At 40.4% G+C, this 18,924-nt stretch overlaps 1 protein-coding gene across 1 annotated transcript in view; it reads left to right on the plus strand.

The window, feature by feature from the left end:
- Positions 1-18,924, plus strand: part of TMEM232 (transmembrane protein 232) — a gene marked incomplete at its 3' end in the record, with an annotated part of 116,870 nt that overhangs the window by 35,073 nt on the left and 62,873 nt on the right. Inside the window, exons 8-9 of the mRNA XM_083353505.1 lie at positions 11,297-11,420; positions 11,606-11,825. Coding sequence (XP_083209631.1) covers positions 11,297-11,420; positions 11,606-11,825 — 344 coding nt within the window. The remainder of the gene's footprint in view (positions 1-11,296; positions 11,421-11,605; positions 11,826-18,924) is intronic.

An 18,924-nucleotide genomic window follows, 5' to 3' on the forward strand; every position in this document is an offset into this window, starting at 1 on the left:
TGGTCTGGCTCTTTATTGAATGACTTGTTCATGTAAGGAACACTCATCTCAGCTTAATTGCCTGCTAGACCATTTGTTGCCTTCAGGCTAATAGTTGTGACAGTATTTATAACAGTAATATCTAAGGAGCCACAACATCAACATACTGTAAGTTAGTGAAACAAATTCAAGATGATGGATTATTTCTACTGTTTCTGTGTAAGCAAATCTTCATTAAATTCTCGGATACATATAAAAATACTTGTTTATTTTTGCCTTTTTCCTCTGAAAAGTATTATGCATAATAATAGAATGATATTTCTATATACATTAAGCTGATAGATCTTTTTATAAGACGAAATAGAAGTGTTATGATAATTTGGAAGACTATTATTCTTGTTGTCCTTATAACAGTGAGAATCTATACTTATTTCTAACTTGTTGGCTTAATATTGATAAGCAAAAGAAAAGAAAGCTCCATGTTCTGTGAAATGTGCAATCTTTTTTAATGAACCTTAAAATGCTAATGGTTCAATGGATATAAGAAATTTATCCATAATTGCATGTTTTCAAGATGGAGCACCTAAATGCCATGCTGAGAAATATTATCCATAGATATCTTTTTATCTAAGATAGTGAATTATAGGATGCAAGAGAACATACTACTTTCTTTATAAATGCATACAATGGAATGCTTTAAAATGTTTCCTTTCCTTTCCTTTCCTTTCCTTTCCTTTCCTTTCCTTTCCTTTCCTTTCCTCTCCTCTCCTCTCCTCTCCTCTCCTCTCCTCTCCTCTCCTCTCCTCTCCTCTCCTCTCCTCTCCTCTCCTCTCCTCTCCTCTCCTCTCCTTTCCTTTCCTTTCCTTTCCTTTCCTTTCCTTTCCTTTCCTTTCCTTTCCTTTCCTTTCCTTTCCTTTCCTTTCTTTTCCTTTCCTTTCCTTTCCTTTCCTTTCCTTTCCCACCCCAAGAGCCTCTAAGCCCCATCCCCTCCCCCTTACAAACGCCAGACCCTGGGAGCTCTTGCGTTTATTCCAAAGGGTGGGTGGAAGGAAAAGCCCCTTTCAGCTCCGGCGTGGCTGCAAGTCAACGAGCCCGGGAAGGCACGCCCTCCCCTCTCACTGTGGAGGAAGCAGGGCAGGCTGGCGTCGGGCCGGAGCTGGCAGGGCAGTCCTGTGCACGCGCGTGCTCCCCGGCTGCTAAGGAGTGCTCAGGGAGCCGTGGCAGGCACCTCACACCCTTCCCTCTTGAGGCAGCACTGGCGGAGCCGTCCGGCGTTGGGCGGGAACCGGCAGGGCTTTGCACCATCTGCATCAGACGGGTCTGAATCGGGCTTGTGTTGGACACTTGGCAACTGGCATGTAAGTATTTTCCGGCGTATAAGATGAAAAATCTTGAAAATCTTCTCAAAAGTCGGGGGTCGTCTTATACGCCCAGTTGTCTTATACACCGGAAAATACGGTACATAATTTGCCACCATTTTCATAGAGTGGTCCTATAGAAACAGCAGGAACTGCCCTGTCAGATCCTAGCAGTCTTAAGATAGTTCAGTCCATTTTAAAAAATCTTTGAAGAGGTAGTCCCAGACTCTTGGCTGACCCTGGGAAGCACATGAATGGGAGTGGCTCTTCAGAAATCTACCAATTTATTTTTAAGGTGATCAAGGATCTTTCAGACAGCATTGTAAGGTTTGGAATAATGTGTGTAGAATTATATCCCTGACTGAATGGAAAGCAGATTTGCTCTTTGGCAGAAAAGAGATCACAAGGTGTAGAATTAGCTTGTCTTTATTCACAGCAAGGTATCTATGTTGATTTGGGAATGCATAGTTCATTAACATGCCTGGCAAATAACTCAGAAATCAGAAATATAATCTTCTAAGACAATAAAAAGAATATATTATATTATTTAAAAGGAATGAACTATATGACCCAGAGTTCAGATGGTTTCAACATCGTCTTAGATAAGCTCCAAGTCAGTATAAAGATGGATATAACTGAAGCAAGGTCTTCATGAAATCTTTAACTAAGAAATCTGAATGCAAAAACAAAACAAAGAAAGAAATGACAATTCAAGTGCTGTGATAACTGTAACATTTATACACAACAAAGAGGAAGAACAAGTTTGGTTATGTCAGAGAGTATGTATGGATGAGACAGAACAATGATATGAACTGTGATTTCCACCATGGTCAGCCCACACTCATCTTCTACCTTGGTTAGGAAAGGGATCAGCAGGAAGATGTGAAAGAATGATTTTATCCAATTAAAACAACAACATGTACTCCAGTAGTGTACTCTTATCTTTTCTTTTCTTTTTGCTGCAGAAATAGACACAAACTTACACTTGGTGGGAATTCGGCAATGGTAGATAATCATCCAGTTGCTTTTCACTTAGAAATCAATTTGGAGACACAGTTTAACATCTATCAACATCTTTTCCCACAATGTATGATTTATAGTATCAGTCATATATAGGATCATGGATCCCTTAGTTTTAGGGTGTAATGCAATGAATAGCCAAACCAATTTTATCTAAACAACAAAAATATTTCAAAAGATTACAGGGTTTTGAAATCTGCAAGGAGTTTCGTTTATTTATATGAAAAAAGTATTTCAGATTCAGAGAGGATAGAGTGAACTTTGCAACTTATCATTAACTGAGGAAAGGAGTGGAAAAGACATCACTTTCAGAAAGTTGTCCAAATACTATGTATTCACCTTAAAAAGGTTGGATATCTTGTCTCTGGCAGACTAGATTGTAGTACTACATATGCATTAGGTGTCTTTATAAATATATGCTGACCAAAGTAGCATTGTCATATATCCTAAAACTAATAAGCATGAAGTAAGTCATCTTGCTCTTCCTAGAGGCAATAGTTGACATGAATGAGCCATGCTGTATGAATGGTCTGCTCTTTTGACACCATGACATCTAGACATTGGGCAGATGGTCATCAATTTCAAGAGAGTGGGGAAGGAAGAAGCAGTTGAGAGAAGGTGTTGGCATTATAACAGAGTGGATATCTTCCAATGCTTGCTCCAAGTATCACTTCCGAAATAATGCTGTTCCATTCTCTCTATTCCCATAGAAGATGAAAAACTGGCGTGTAACAGAGACAGAGAAAGTAGTAACTCATGAACTGAAGGCTTTGGAACAGGACAAGATTTGTGTTTTCATTTGGAACAAGACAAGGTGTAATGGGCAGAGGTTTTAAACATACAATATTTCTTTCTTCTCTTTCTCCTCTGATCAGTTAGATGATGCAATCAATTTGATTTCCACAGTTTCAAACTGATGGATCTCTGTGGTGTAAGACGTAACAGAAAAACATGAAATATCCCTTAAATAAAATAAAGAATATTTCAAAATAGAATAAATATCCTTAAGAAGCTCAACAAAGCATGCTACCTCTGTGATAGGAAAAATCAAGAAATTAGTAGAAGCTGCTTCTAGCAGTATGCAAGGAAGCAAGTAACGCTTCTGCCAAGCATTTCTAAGCTCCATGCAATGCAGTACCTATTTATATAAGCACAGTGACTGCAAGGAAGAATAATACATTTTTTCAATTTTAAATATGCTTTGTCCACTGCATTGCTTGCACTCCTGGACTGTGCTGCTTTGACAAAGGCATTATTTAAATTTCCCTTTCTTTCACCAGATTCATTAGATTCATACACTAGATTAATTTATACTAGTATAGTATACTGTTATTATATATCAGTTACTTTACACTTACAGTGGACATTTTAACATACTCTTCTGATGTTATTTCCCCTTACAAATCTGCATTTTCCCATACTGCTTTTATTGCAGTTCTTTGGCTCAGTTATAGCTAGCAAGTATCTTGAGTTTCAATACTGACAGGATCCTACCTGGAGAAAGTACACGTTATTTATATAAGCAAAAAAAACCTGAATCATTTTTAAACTTGTAAATTTAGAGTCAAAGAAAAAGCAGAAGAAAACACAGTGATAATCAAATGAATTAAGAGGAAGAATGATTCTAAGGAAGTAACAGATAAAATAGTTTAAAATTCAACAGGAATGATGTAAATAGGAGATATTTTTATTTGTATGGTTAAATAATAGGGGCATTACATTTCACTAATGTAATTGCTTTTCCATGTGAGTAGGAAAGAACCTTCATAATAGTTGGAGATAGCAAAAGGGTTGAGGTAAAAATTCCATAAAGAATTATTTTGGGAATTGGATCTCTGTGTTTGAAAATCAAGAACTGTGGTAGTTACATCCAGTCCTCAGAGTTCCAGCTGTTGCAACATCCTGCAGTCATGTGTTCATTGTTTGCGACCTTCTTTGTTGGCTCCTGACAAAGTCGATGGGAAGCTGGTAGTAGGTTGCAAATGGGGACCACATGAGGTCCCTCCTTAACCACTGATAGTGATTCACTTAATGACAACAACTGGGAGTGCCAGAATTGCCATCACTGTGGCGTTGTGATATGATGGAGCACTTTATGACTATGTTGCTTAGCAACAGCAGTTCCAGTTACAATTGCCCTAGTTAACTGAAGACTACCTGTAGTTCACATTTGTATGTTTGCAAAATAATTGCTTGTTTTGTCTATAAGTTCCTATTTTGTATCCTGTTACATAGGGTATTGAAATGAACTAAATGTAATGTGTTCTTTCATAGTTAATTCTCTTTTCAAGCAGTACTTGCTGTGAAGTACTATGACTCTGTATAACCCATAGGGCCTACAGCTTAAGACCTGACTCCACTGAATGACCTATAATATTACTAAGATGTTGGTTGAAGTCCTGTGCTGATAGATCTACTTCTGACTGCTAAGTTAGAACAATTCCCTTCTATAATCACTTGTAAAAATATTTAACAGCCTCCCCAATTAAAGAAATCTGAAGTTATTGTTTAAGTCTGAGGCAATCACTTTATTAAATTTATGAAGATCAAGCATGCTTAATTTGTATAAAGATGACTTTAGAACATGAAGTGTCTATTTTTTAAAATTCTGCATCATTTAAGCATGTAAATTAAAAAATTATTACAATAATATAGCATAAACCTGTGAAAAGCATCTTAAGGAAAATAAAAATTGATTTGGCTGGCTAGCTAATTGGCTGAATATTGAAGTTAGCTTTATTAACAGGATATAGTTAGAGGAAATAATGATGTTCATGTATTATGCAAAGATTAATACATCTTTCAGAGAGTGTTTATTATATAAGGGGAAATGCTAAAAAGACCCTATAAGCAGTACCGAATTGCAATTATTTCAGGTGTTTCTTTACTGATTTTTAAAGTGCAGTGTATTTGGTTGTTGTTAGTATTGATTAATTACACACACTTCTGGCCTATTATTATTGCTTGATTCCCTTGGGTTGCCTGTATATATTATAAAACTTGCAGAGTTGCTGGAGCTTTTTAAAGAGCTTCAGTAAAAAAAAAAGCAGAAAAAACCACTTTAGACTCAAGGGTCTTTTAACTGATAGTAGAAAAAGCACAACATGATGGGTGAGATTGTAAGCAAACAAACAAAAAAGTCCAACCCCCCCCTTTAAATCTTGCCTTATTTGGAGGGGAGTGGGGAAGGAAGAAGAAAGGGCAAAAAATAAATAAAAGAATAACAAGAATAATGCTGAAACAGTCAGAGAATAAAGACAAAAGGACAATGAATTTATTTTATTTTATTTATTTTAATTCCATTTATATCCCGCCCTTCTCCGAAGACTCAGGGCGGCTTACAAGCTTAGCAGTAGCCTTCATTCTATGTATATGCCTGCTTATTAGGGCTTTCACACACACCCCAGCGGCATTATTACAAAGTCAGCTTAATTGCCCCCAACAATCTGGGTCCTCATTTTACCTACCTCGGAAGGAAGGAAGGCTGAGTCAACCTTGAGCCTGGTGGGATGCGAACCTGCACTAGTTGCAGGCAGCTGGTGTAACTTAAGGAGGCATTAGCCCACTGCGCCACCAAGCTTTATTGGGGAAGCTAATATGTTCAGAGTATCACAAATGATTTGACATTTATATATACAGAGACTTGAACAAATGAGATCGTTGCTGAATAAAATATGGCTTTTCACTGAGTGCTATGGGAAGCAAAGCATAGAGGCTGTTGAAAAAGCTTAATTGCTCTGTAAAAACTTGCAATAGCTTTGTAGAACAGCAGAAATAAGGCAGGAGTGTTTAGTGTCAAAGCCACTATTACTGTAAAGCACTTTATAAGCACAAACCAAACATCTACCTGAACTTAAACTGCTTTCTAAACATTAAAAAATTGGGCTTAATTGTAGCTTAGTTAAATAGAATAGTGAAATTTTAAAAGAAAAGATAAAAATGATTCATAGTGGGACAGATTTAACATTTACAAGAAGTCATGAAATGCCATCTCTCTCTGGAAACTTCTACTGAAATACTATAAAGCTGAAATTAGGAGTAAAGGCAAATATACTGTAAATGATCTTACAACAACATATCAACAGACAGTAACAGATCAAAACGAACTAAGATATCATCTATCATTATAGATGATGAAGTATTTTACACAGAAATATTAGTTCAATGAAGATCTAAAGGCAAAACCTGCCTTTATAATAAAATAGGTGGTATAGTGCAGAGAACCATTAATTCAATACCACTTGGTTAGAAATGAGGACAGTTTTGCTAACCTCAGTTGCTTTAACAAAGTAGAACTAGTAAATGGAAAAGGAGAAAGATCCCGAACTATTTTCTTATCATAATCTTGTCATCTCGGGAAATTCAGAATATTCCATCTCTTTCTATGGGGGGTGAGTTTTTACCCCCTGTAGATAGGGCTCGCAACTTGGGAGTCCTCCTAGACTCACAGCTTTCTTTTGAAGATCATTTAGTATCCGTGACTAGGGGGACTTTTGCCCAGGTTCGCCTGGTGCGCCAGTTGCGGCCCTATCTAGACCGGGATGCCTCATGCGCTCGTGACCTCTCGGTTAGACTACTGCAACACTCTCTACATGGGGCTGCCCTTGAGGACCACCTGGAGGCTCCAACTGGTGCAGAATGCAGCTGCAAGAGTTGTGTTGGGAGTCTCCCGATACTCCCATGTTACACCTTTACTCCATGAGCTGCATTGGCTTCCAGTTGTCTTCCGGGTGAGATTCAAGGTGCTGGTAATGACCTTTAAAGCCCTACATGGCATGGGTCCGGAATACCTCAGGGAGCACCTGCGGCCGGCATCAACTTCCCTCTGCCCAGTGCGCTCCCACAGAGAGGGCCTCCTCAGGGTGCCACCAGTCAGAGAATGCCATCTGGTGGCCCCCAGGGAGAGGGCCTTCTCTGTGGGTGTGCCGGACTTGTGGAACCGCTTACCGGTTGAGCTCCGGATGGCGCCCGACCTTCGCTCCTTCCAGCGCGACCTAAAGACCTACTTGTTCGAACAAGCCGGCCTGGCCTGATGGGTTTGGGTTTTATTATTGCTTTTAATGTACTGTATTTATTGTTGTTTTGTATTGGGCACTATGTTTAATCTTTTTTAATTTTTGTATCTGTGCATTTTAGTATATTGCCCTGTTCACCGCCCTGAGTCTTTTGGGAGAAGGGCGGTATACAAATAAAATTATTATTATTATTATTATTATTATTATTATTATTATTATTATTATTATTATTATTATTGTTATTGTTATTGTTATTGTTATTGTTATTGTTATTGTTATTGTTATTGTTGTTTTTAGAGTAGTATTTGCACCAGCACTTTGACAGAAAGCCATGAACTAAGTGTTACAAGATAGTCTAGGCACCTAGTGTTATTTAGATGACATAATTGCCACTGGAAAAAAAATGATGTGCTTCATCTGCAAGATAGTGCTGCAAAGGTTGGCAATTGATGGCCTTCAAGCATAACACAACAGATATGAATTCTTTGCTCCTAATATTATTTATTGTAGTTACATCTCTGGTGCACAAAACATATAGAAGCATACAGATAATATTCAACGTGGATTATTCAAGCAATCATAAATGCTCCAAAGCCATGAGACATAGTACAGATATTATGCTTTTTAGGTTTGTGATGCCTCACAATATGGCATCAATGTTGTTACATCATATACTGTAAAAAATGACAGTGAATGTCTTGTTTTTGCATCATGATATAGGAAAAAAAGGTTTGAATTTGGTTTGATGATAAGCATTACAACCAGTGCTTGAATGGAAGGGAATTTATGCTCCATCATTCATCAACAGCCACAACTATTAATCTCCAATCCTTAAGACTTTTGTTTACAGCTGTTGCTCAAATGAAACATTGGAGTTTGTTCTATGGTGGGAACAAATGCAAAAGATATATAACCATGCAAATGAAATAGATAATTTATGTTGTAGAGGCAAATGAACAATCCACAGAATCCACATTATATGAGTATTCCTTTGATATTCCTTTTCTGGTAGAAATTAAAGGAATACTCATATAATGTGATTCATGACTGAGATAATTTGCAGAGAAACTAGGAGAAACCCAATAGAATCTCCAAATCAAAGGTTGGTGGTGTTCTCAGGTGATACTTTACATTCAAGGTTGGACTTTCTCAAACTTAATTTGAGAAAAAAATGGTGAGAGCAGCTAACCTGAAAGAAACTGAAATGTTTTGATGCTGGAGCACAATATATTAACCAGCTGAAAAATAGAGATGTATAGCAAGAGGTGAGTGATATAATTGCAGATTCTACTGTAATTTATGAGTAATCCACCATGTTAGACCTTCAAGGTAGTGAGTGCTAACGTTATTGTAAGGTTACATTAGCAGAATCTTGCAAGACCGAAAGTATTTATTTCTTTCCTTTTATTCTGCTGAAAGTTAGGGCAGGTCCCTTCTGAAATGCTTCCCATGCCTTTCACCTGCTGTGGCCTGAGATATCTTTTAATGCACCAGTTGTCCAGTTTGCTGCTGTCCCTCTTTTCTCCTAAGATCATTCTCATATACCATTGCATCCACCAATAAAATCTACTCCTAATTTATTATAGGAATATGCACTGGAAATTGTTTTATGGTCTCCAATATTATCAGAAACCCTAAGCACTCCCATCTGTCATGTTATCTCTTAAGCATTCCAAAGACACCACAGCACAAAACTGTGTTAATAAAAATGGGTTTGTATGTTAGCAAAACAAATGTAGTATATTGGGTTATTGTTTTTACTGACTGATTAAGCATGTATTTGATCTAGCATACTAGCAGGATCACCCCTAGGCTAAGGTATGCATTCTCATTCTTTCAGATTTATTGAAGCTAGTTAAAAGTTTCAGTAATGATGGGTGGGGGAGATTATACTGTAAAGCTATCTTCATGTTTGACATAATGAAGATTTGTAGGTGACTGCCCATCTATTTCCCATCTGTTTGCAATGAACACTTAAATAATTTCTTATAATAATTTATAGTGAAATTCATATAGATCTGTTTACAGTTCCAAAAAGTGCTCTGAGGCTTTGGGAGATGGTAGAAATGTAATACCTATCAGGAAATACACACACATTTCAGTTCATATATTTTCTGGGGTTGACGTGGCAGAGAGCCAGAAAAGATAGTCATATGATTCAAGAAATTATGCAGCTGAGAGTCCCAGGTGCTACATTTGCATGCACACCTCCTTCAAAACATTTTTTTTTATTTTTGTGTGAAGTACTACACAGTCTCAGTTCACTATAATCATGGATATATCTATATTTTTGCAAGGGTACACTTTATTATTTGAATTTGGAGATATTGTTGCCTCCAAGCTAGCCAATACCTGAATATCCTTTCTGCTGACAGACAGTTGGAGGAATGAGGGGGAATGCTTAGAAAAATTCCATGAGGATACATCAAGATTAATGAGAATTCTGGGGAAATTCTGGTTGGCAACTAAAGGTCTCACAATGGCTAAGATAGGTTAGACCAGTGCTTTTATTGTAAAAGAAAAAGGTGCCAGAACTCACACATGTCATACAACCCGCTTTGCCTACCCTACAAGGTTCCATCCAAAAAAGGTGCCGGAACTCCGTTCTGAGCGTTCTATGACAAGAAAAGCCCTGGGTTAGACAGTTTTAAAGGCTGTTGGACTGTGATGGACTGTGGTTGGTTGAAGAACCTAAATCGATCGAGTAGTTCCACTAATTAAGCTTTCTAGGATGTTAGATGAGATTGTAACAAATCTCACCAAAGTGTGCAAGGGCAGACCTGAGGATTGCTGAAATGGAACAATATCATGAGGAAACATGGCTAGATGACTGTGGTGTCTGGGTTGAAGACAGACAGGTGAAACCAGATAAAATATTTCTTTGCTAGAGACTAACCAGCCAGACATTTATCATTTTTTTTACCTGAGACTGGAGGGGTAAAATGCCAACCAAGTTTATAAGCTCTTTTTTTGAACTTAGAGTGATAAAAATAATTAGACACCTGGATGTGATGTTTGTATATTAGAAAGATATCATGTTGTGTAAAAATTTTCTTACCTAGAATTCTTTTGAGAACCACACATATCTAGACAGAAAAATGTGTAATGTACGATAAATTAAACTATGTTTGCCAAGAGAACATAGCAAGAGACTCACTCATAAAAGAATGTAAAAACGGTCAACTGAAAAGTGAAAAAAAACTGACTAACAATTAAAATGATTATTTATTTCTGAATGATGAACTGTGGTGGTAACACAGAGATTAGAATGCAGTACTGCAGGCTAATTCTGCTGACTGCCGACTGCCAGCAGTTTGGCAGTTTGAGTCTCACCATCTCAAGGTTGATTCAGCCTTCCATATTTCTGAGGTCTATAAAAATGAGGATCCAGATTATTGGAGGCAATGTGCTGACTCTGTAAACCACTTAGAGAGGGCTGTAAAGCACTGGGAAGTGGTATACAAGTCCTATTGCCAAGTGCTATATAAAAAAAGAAAAACTGGAATCTCTATGGTGTTTCCTATCACTGCTAGATCCTGAACATGTGATCCTTTGATATTCTGTGTAGCTGCTTTCCTTCTTCAAATGGGCTTGCTATGTGCTTGGCCATAGGTCTTTTATGCTAGCATATTGGTAGTCAGTAGCCCAACTTATTTTGTTGCTGAATTAATAATGTATAAGCATTGCATCAAGGAATGGATGTATATAATGTATAAGCATGCATCAACAAAACTGCTACTCAAAATGGCTGACACTTAAGAAAATACTTTGCATGGGATATTCCATGCCTTCAACTGAATTTCATGTAAAGAAAATGTGGTACCAGCTAAATCCAAGAGAATTTAGCATTATTTTTTAATAATGTTGCATTTTTCATTCGAAAAAGTAGACTGATATTTGTCCTTATTGATTTGAAATATCTAGGTTGGAATCAGTACTGGCCTTGATGGTACTGGGAGAAAGTGCCAAATTAAACATGTCATGTCTGAAAGTTTTAATGGACCTAGTAAAATATTTTATTTCAAGCTCTGTGCCTCTTCAAAAACAGGTAAGAGCCAAGTTAATCTTGGTGTAGAAAGGACTTGTGTTTATCATTGTCATGTCCCAGATGAGTTCCTCCAAGATCTGCATTGATTCTGCTGCAGCCAATGCTCTGTTAATGTTTCTAAATATGTAGTTTAGAACTGTAGTTTTTTTTACACATTTTGGTTTCTATTTGATTTTGTTGCACAGGAAAAGAATAACAAGAAAAAGATGTCATGTTGGCACTGGCAGGTAGGATACATATATACAAATATCCTGAGAGAAATCTGTTTGCATGGCATTAATGCAGATTTACAAAAAACTGCTTTTCTTGGATTCTGTGACTGTGGAAAAGAACATGATAATGACAAAGAATTAAGAGGAGCAAATTTTCCTGATCTTTTGAACTTCTGCCTTCCATCTGATGATTGTAAGTAGCAAAGTAGTAATTTCCTCCTGCATTATGTATGTGTGTGGTTGTACAGTGACCACACTATGGCTCACATGCACAGATTCAGAGGTGGAAATGGCCAATTTGCTTATGCCAACTGGTTGCTGGTTTTTTCTAAGTTACATCTCTTCTTTGTAATTCTGCATTATATATGTGTATGTGTAGCAATTATTATAAAACATACTACTGAAGATTTGGGAGGGGGTCCAACAAGAAGAACAGGGATGGGGTAAATCCGAAGCTCTTGCTGCCTAATTTAGATAATACTGTTGTCTTTATATTGCAATTCTGAACTTGTCACTTCAGTTGTTTTTAGAAGGCGCATTTCTCCTCACATAGCTCTTGATAACATCAACATATACTGTTCTCTAAAATGAATATTAAAATCCTAAACTTACACATACTTCAGTTCAAAGAAATATTCAAATTACCATTCATGCTTCTTTTTATAAGCGCATGACAACTTGTAATTAATCAGCTGCTTCATACTCTGCTTTTGAGAATAGTTTCAGAAGTTGAGATGTCATCTTGATGAAATTCACATTGATATTACATTCTAAGAACAACTAAATCAAAGAAGTTACAAATTTAATCAGGTAACAATAAGGTTCAAGCACTTTCATAACCAGTTTAGGCAATACTACATCTTATGATACAAAGCTAAAATGAACTTAAAAGATAAATTAAGAGAATTCCAGTTTGCCCTAATGTGAGTATGAGCCACCAACCACTTCTTAAAACTAGGAATGTCCTCTTCAGCCTACCAGAAAAGCAATTTCCTCCTGTCTTTTTCTACTCTGCTTCAAAAGTAGCATTTTCTGACTTGTATGTCATAAGCAGCCTTGTCCAGTTCACTTCTTGTGTTTCATTCCATTGGAGAAAGAGGCTTTCTGCCATCAGTGTCTTCTCCTTTTCAGCCTTTGTCTTACATGGACATTGTTTTTACAAGTTCACCACTGGGATGTGGTGAAACTGTTCACTGATAGAACAGAGAAATGGTAGACTTGACTTTTTCTTTTAACCAGGGATTTCTACTTTTCCCTTTTACTACAAATGCAAGTGGAAATAAGTAATTGGAAAAAAAACCTAGTATCTTGCCTACAGCTTTTTGTCATTTTGTCTTTAATAAAGAATATTAAAGCTCAAGTTCATAAAAGAAATCTAGGTGCCAATAGAAACACGGCCATGGCAGGACCCTGAAAACTTATAAAAATGGTACCGCTTTCTCACAAAGTTGAAATTACCTATGCCACATGTAGGCTAAGATCTAGAGCAGGGGTCCCCAACCCCCAGTCCTTGGACTGCTGCTGGGCCATGGCATGCCAGCAACTGGTCCGCACAAACAAGCAAAGCCACATCCGCAAGATGCAGGCAGCACACAAAACCACACACCCTCCAGTCCACGGAAAAACCTCTCTCCACGGAACTGGTCCCTGGTGCCCAAAAGGTTGGGGACCTTTGATCTAGAGGATGGACATTGTAATGAATCTGATGAAAAGATAGCTTTAAATGTTAAGATTAGGTCTTTGTAAAAAGAAATGTTTTCTGTTTCAAATGTATTTGGTGCATTTTTTCTCCTAGCACTGGTGTTTGAGATAATGGGAGAGGTAAAACACCTGCAGAATTGCTAAATGCGTTCTTTTTTCTCAGTGGTTACTCAATTAGCAATGAGCAGAGGGAAATTAGAATATGAAAAGAATCATTTTTCTTTTCAGCTTGCCTGAATATCTAATGAGTCTCTTTTTCCTCTATTCTTTTTAAAGACCTTTGTTGCAGAACTTTTAATACCACCTTCTCCCCTCTGCATATTCACTTGCTGCGTTGTCAGGGACATATTTCTTTCAATATATTTAAAGTAACAGTTTGATAGCTGCCATGAGGTCATGCAAAGCAGAACTGAAGACAGCCTTCTGATGCTGTTGGGAACTTGGATGAATAGTTTTATAACAGATTTCTTTCAAAATGTCTAGACATGTTTATTAGATTACAGTCCACTTTTTATGACAGTCCTAGCATACCACCATCTGCTTGCCTTTGTGTATCTCTCTGTGTGTGCAATAACAATATGACACTTGGCTATTCTAGCTTCTCTTTTCTCTCTTCTTTTAAAAAATCTGTAATAAATTATCAGTGCTTAACTCAACTGGAAAAGAACCAAATGGTTTAATTGTGAGTAGTTAAACTATGGTTGGCTGGATTGGTAAGGTCTACAATTTATATTGTTAATTTTGAGGTGAATTGAGCTAACACAATTGTTTCGCATGCTGTAACTTAGCTTTCATAAAATAAAGACTTAAGAGAGAAAATAAATTGGGGATGTCTATATAAGGAGATTCCCTGAGATTATCATAGTTTATACGTAAGTTTTTACTCTGCAACTTGTGTAAAAGGAAAAGCAACTGGCTCCAAATTGGATTTTGGAGGGAGATTAGAGTATATGAGAGTGGCTTCTGAAGACAGAAATTCATGTTGACCAATCAGTATCTGATGGCTTGATTGGGTGCCTGTCAATTGTTTTCTATAGTATTATATTTTTTTTTTTTGCATAAACCATAGCAGAATCAGCCCGAGATGTTTACATGTAGTTTTGGGTTGTATACCAAACTTATGCATTACCATTTGTTGATTTATTTGTTGACCTATTTATTTATCAACTTGTTTGCTTCAATCACAAAGTAGCTCTAGGTAGCTTATAGAATAGGATTAAAATATCAAATAAAAATAACGGCATCAGCAAAATAGTACATGGCACAGAACAGGATAGATATCTAATGCAAACATGTTCTTCGCCCTCCACTGCAGGACACTTTCCTATCTTAAGGGCAGTGTTGAAAAACTAGCTTGTTATATTTAATTTCTAAGTTTTACCAAGATATGAATATAAGGATAGCCTTGCTGCATCACACTGCAGGAAGAAAAGTCTTCATCATAGTTCCATCCAAGCCGGGTATAAACAACATGGAGACTGCTTTGGGAAGAGGGTTACAGTTTATTGCAGAAGAAAGCCAGACAGGAAGATGGATCCAACAGAAAAAAAAGGCTGACCACATGTAGGTAGTGGGTTTTTATACCTCTTGGGCTCCATTGTTGGGAGTTATTTGCAGTTCCTGTTTGAGGCTATTTCCTGTGTGTCCTGAGTCCAGGTGTGCCCTTCTAGGAATCTTGCTGATTGTGGGTATGTCCCAGCCCCTGCTTCCCTGGGGCTGGAGTATGTAGGTGTTAAGCCTTCGTCTACCTAAGTTCCTGGCTCCAACCTTCTTGATGGCTCACATTTGCATGTCTATAGAACTGGTTTTCTGCTTGTGGGGAAGGAGACCTGAGACTATTAAGAAAACTTGGCATGCTTTCCTGGTTCAATTTCTTTTTAGGAAATATATTTTTCTGCCCTTTTAATATTTCCTTCTCTGGGGAGCTGACTTCCCTCAACACCATAGCCCATCTTAGTCCAGTTGCTTGAAGAGGATACAGGGAATGTGTCTCCATTAACACATAGGGAAGGGACAAGAACTAATCCAAACACATTCAGCATTCTTCTGCCAAGGAGAGCAACTTTCATTGCTACAGTTCAAATAAAATAATATGTACTTCTCTTTTTAGTATATTGTGGTCTTAGCTTAACAATCTTACACACATTCATTTACAGAGTTTCTTGCAGTTTATTAACTCTTTCGGTAGCTCTCTCCTGTATCCACTATCCACAAAATTGATAAACTTCATCACTAGTTCTTTTCTAAACAGTTTAGATTTATTTGCACTTTCATGCTCCTAGCTTTTTCTACATTATATACTTTGGAGATCTTCTCTCTAACTGCATTGCTTGTTCTCCTCCAGTAGCTTCAGTTTCCTTGCTCTTTACTACAGGTGCAGCACTACCCGTCCATATATAGACAGGCAACTATGAAAGTATGAAAACTCCTTTGCTGACAAATATTCTACTGTAGTTATAAATCTTGAACTAGAATGTAGAAATGCTTGCTCACAAGTGTGCTAATTAAGTACACTAATACATCTGGCAAATAGGCACAGCCCCAATGTTGAGACACCACCTCAGTCATGGCAGCTCACTTGCTACAATCTTCTATGTATTTCAAAGTGAGCCCGACATACAGTGAAGGAGGGGGAAGTCTTGCGGCGGCCCGACAAACCCCCTCCCTGCTGCCGGAAAGGCCGCTGTTGCTGCTGTAGGCCTTCCTCTCCTCACGCTGCCTCCTTATCAGGCCCCCAGTCACAAATCTGGGCAGGGGCAGGGGCCGTCAATATAAAGTTAATAGAAGGCCTCTGATCATTTTTTTATCTAGATTTTTTATAGGGTTAGGGAGCGGGGTGGGTGATAAGGGTTGTCTGGCCTTGGGGGGTGGCCAATCAACCATGGTTCAGGCCGGACTTGGGTCTGACCGCGCGGCGGGAGAACGGGATGTCGCTGTCTCCGGAGCTCACGAGCAGGTCGTGGGATTACCAATTCCCACGACGGGGAATGGCAGCAGGCGGATAGACAGGGGGCTGTATCGCTACCAGGAGGGCCATCTCCGCTACTTGCAAGCGGTGAGGCGCTCCGACCCTCTGCTTCTTCCCCGAGGTTCCGGGAGTGAGGATGTGCAGCCTCCTGAGCTCCGGCTGGTGTATCTGAATGCCAGGTCCGTGGTTAACAAAGCTCCCCTCGTTAGGGATTTAGTTGAGGGTGAGCATGCGGACCTGGCCTGCATCACAGAGACCTGGTTGGGCCCAGAGGGTGGGGTCCCTTTGGTTGACCTCTGCCCACCAGGCTTCCGGGTGCTGCACCGGCCAAGAGCTCAAGGTAGGGGTGGGGGAGTGGCGGTTATTATTAGGGAGACCTTATGTCCGCGGGAGACCACCGTTTCTCAGATAGTCGGGTGTGAGTCTCTCTTTGTGAGATTTGGTTCTGGGGCGCAGTTGGGTTTGCTGCTGACGTACATTTCGCCTAGTCGTACAGCGGCAGCCCTGCCCGAGCTGCTCGATATCCTCTCAGGGTTGGTGGTTGAGTTTCCCAAACTTATAGTTTTGGGAGACTTCAATCTACCATCCCTGGGAGGCTCATCTGAGCTAGCTCGGGAGTTCATGGCTTCCATGACGGCCATGGACCTGACGCAAGTAATTTCTGAACCAACTCATGAGGGAGGCCACACTCTTGACCTGATTTTTTTATCTAGACGGTGGTTGGATGATCTTGGTGGGGGCTCTCCATTTATTATGCCCCTGTCATGGACCGATCATCATCTCCTGCGGATGGTCTTCCGTTTTGCCACCCCCCGCCGTGGGGATACGGAACCAATTAGATGGTACCGCCCCAGACGCTTAATGGATCCTGATAGATTCCAAGCGGCGCTGGGGTCCCCACCTGCCTCCATTGCTCACAGCTCGGCGGATGCCTTAGTGGAAACCTGGGAAAGGGTAGCCACTGAGGCACTTGACCGGGTTGTACCCTTGCGGCCCCTGACCCGGCGCAGATCCCAGCGAGCTCCATGGTTCTCCGCGGAGCTCCGGGAGATGAAGCGTCAGAAACGGGGCCTAGAGAGCTGTTGGAGGTCGAGCCGATCCGAACCCGACTGGTTGCGGTTAAGAACCTATATTAGGTCTTATCTCGCAGCGATGAGGGTGGCGAGGTGTAATTACTTCTCTACCCTCATTGCGTCCGCAGATAATCGCCCGGCCGCCCTGTTTAGGGTGACTCGCTCACTTCTTAATCAGGAGGTGAGGGAGGATCCCTTGCAGGGTCGTGCCGAGGAATTTAGTCAACATCTGTCGGATAAAATCGCTCGGATTCGGACCGGTTTGGACTCCAGCTGGGCAGAGTCAGGCGATCAGGACACGGGCGGTCTTGTCAATGTTATCTGGGAAGAGTTTGATTCTGTGACCCCTGATGAAGTGGACAGGATTATGGGGAGGCTGAGCTCCTCCACATGTTTGTTGGATCCGTGCCCTTCCTGGCTGGTTTATGCAGCTAGGGAGAGGACACGAGGCTGGCTCCAGGCGGTTATATCTGCTTCTTTGAGTGAGGGTTATTTCCCCACCATCTTGAAGGAGGCGGTGGTGAGACCTCTCCTCAAGAAGCCTGCCTTGGACCCAGCTGTATTGAACAACTTTCGTCCAGTCTCCAACCTTCGCTTTCTTGCGAAGGTTGTTGAGAGTGTGGTGGCGCATCAGCTCCCTCTGGTCCTGGATGAAGCGGATTATCTGGACCCCTACCAATCGGGTTTCAGGCCCGGGTACAGCACGGAGACGGCATTGGTCGCTCTGGTGAATGATCTCTGGAGGGCTCGGGACAGGGGATATTCCTCTGTCCTAGTCCTATTAGACCTCTCGGCGGCTTTCGATACCATCGACCATGGTATCTTGCTGCGGCGTCTCAGGGGATTGGGAGTGGGAGGCACAGTTCTTCGGTGGTTCTCCTCCTATCTCCTGGGACGTTCGCAGTCGGTGTTGGCAGGGGGGCAGAGATCGGCCCCTAGGTCTCTCGTTTGTGGAGTTCCTCAGGGGTCGGTTCTCTCGCCTCTCCTGTTCAACATCTACATGAAACCACTGGGTGAGATCATTCGTGGTTTTGGAGTTGGGTATCATCAATATGCCGATGATACCCAACTTTTCTTTTCGACCCCAAACCACCCCAGTGATGCCCTCGCTGTGATGTCCCGTTGCCTGGAGGCGGTTCAGGTCTGGATGGGGAGGAACAGACTTCAGCTCAACCCTGACAAGACTGAGTGGCTGTGCATTCCGGCATCCCGGGACATTCAAAATGTTCCATCTCTTTCTATGGGGGGTGAGCTCTTACCCCCCGTGGATAGGGCTCGCAACTTGGGAGTCCTCCTAGATTCACGGCTTACCCTAGAAGATCATGTAGTGGCCGTGACTAGGGGGGCTTTTGCCCAGGTTCGCCTGGTGCGCCAGTTGCGGCCCTATCTGGACCGGGATGCCCTGTGCACGGTCACTCATGCGCTCGTGACCTCTCGCCTTGACTACTGTAATGCTCTCTACATGGGGCTTCCCTTGAAGACCACTCGGAGGCTCCAACTGGTACAGAATGCGGCCGCGAGAGTTGTCTTGGGAGTTTCCCGGTACTCCC

The sequence above is a fragment of the Vipera ursinii genome (genome assembly GCF_947247035.1).
Source record: "Vipera ursinii genome assembly, chromosome: 2".
NCBI classification, from domain to species: Eukaryota; Metazoa; Chordata; class Lepidosauria; order Squamata; family Viperidae; genus Vipera; species Vipera ursinii.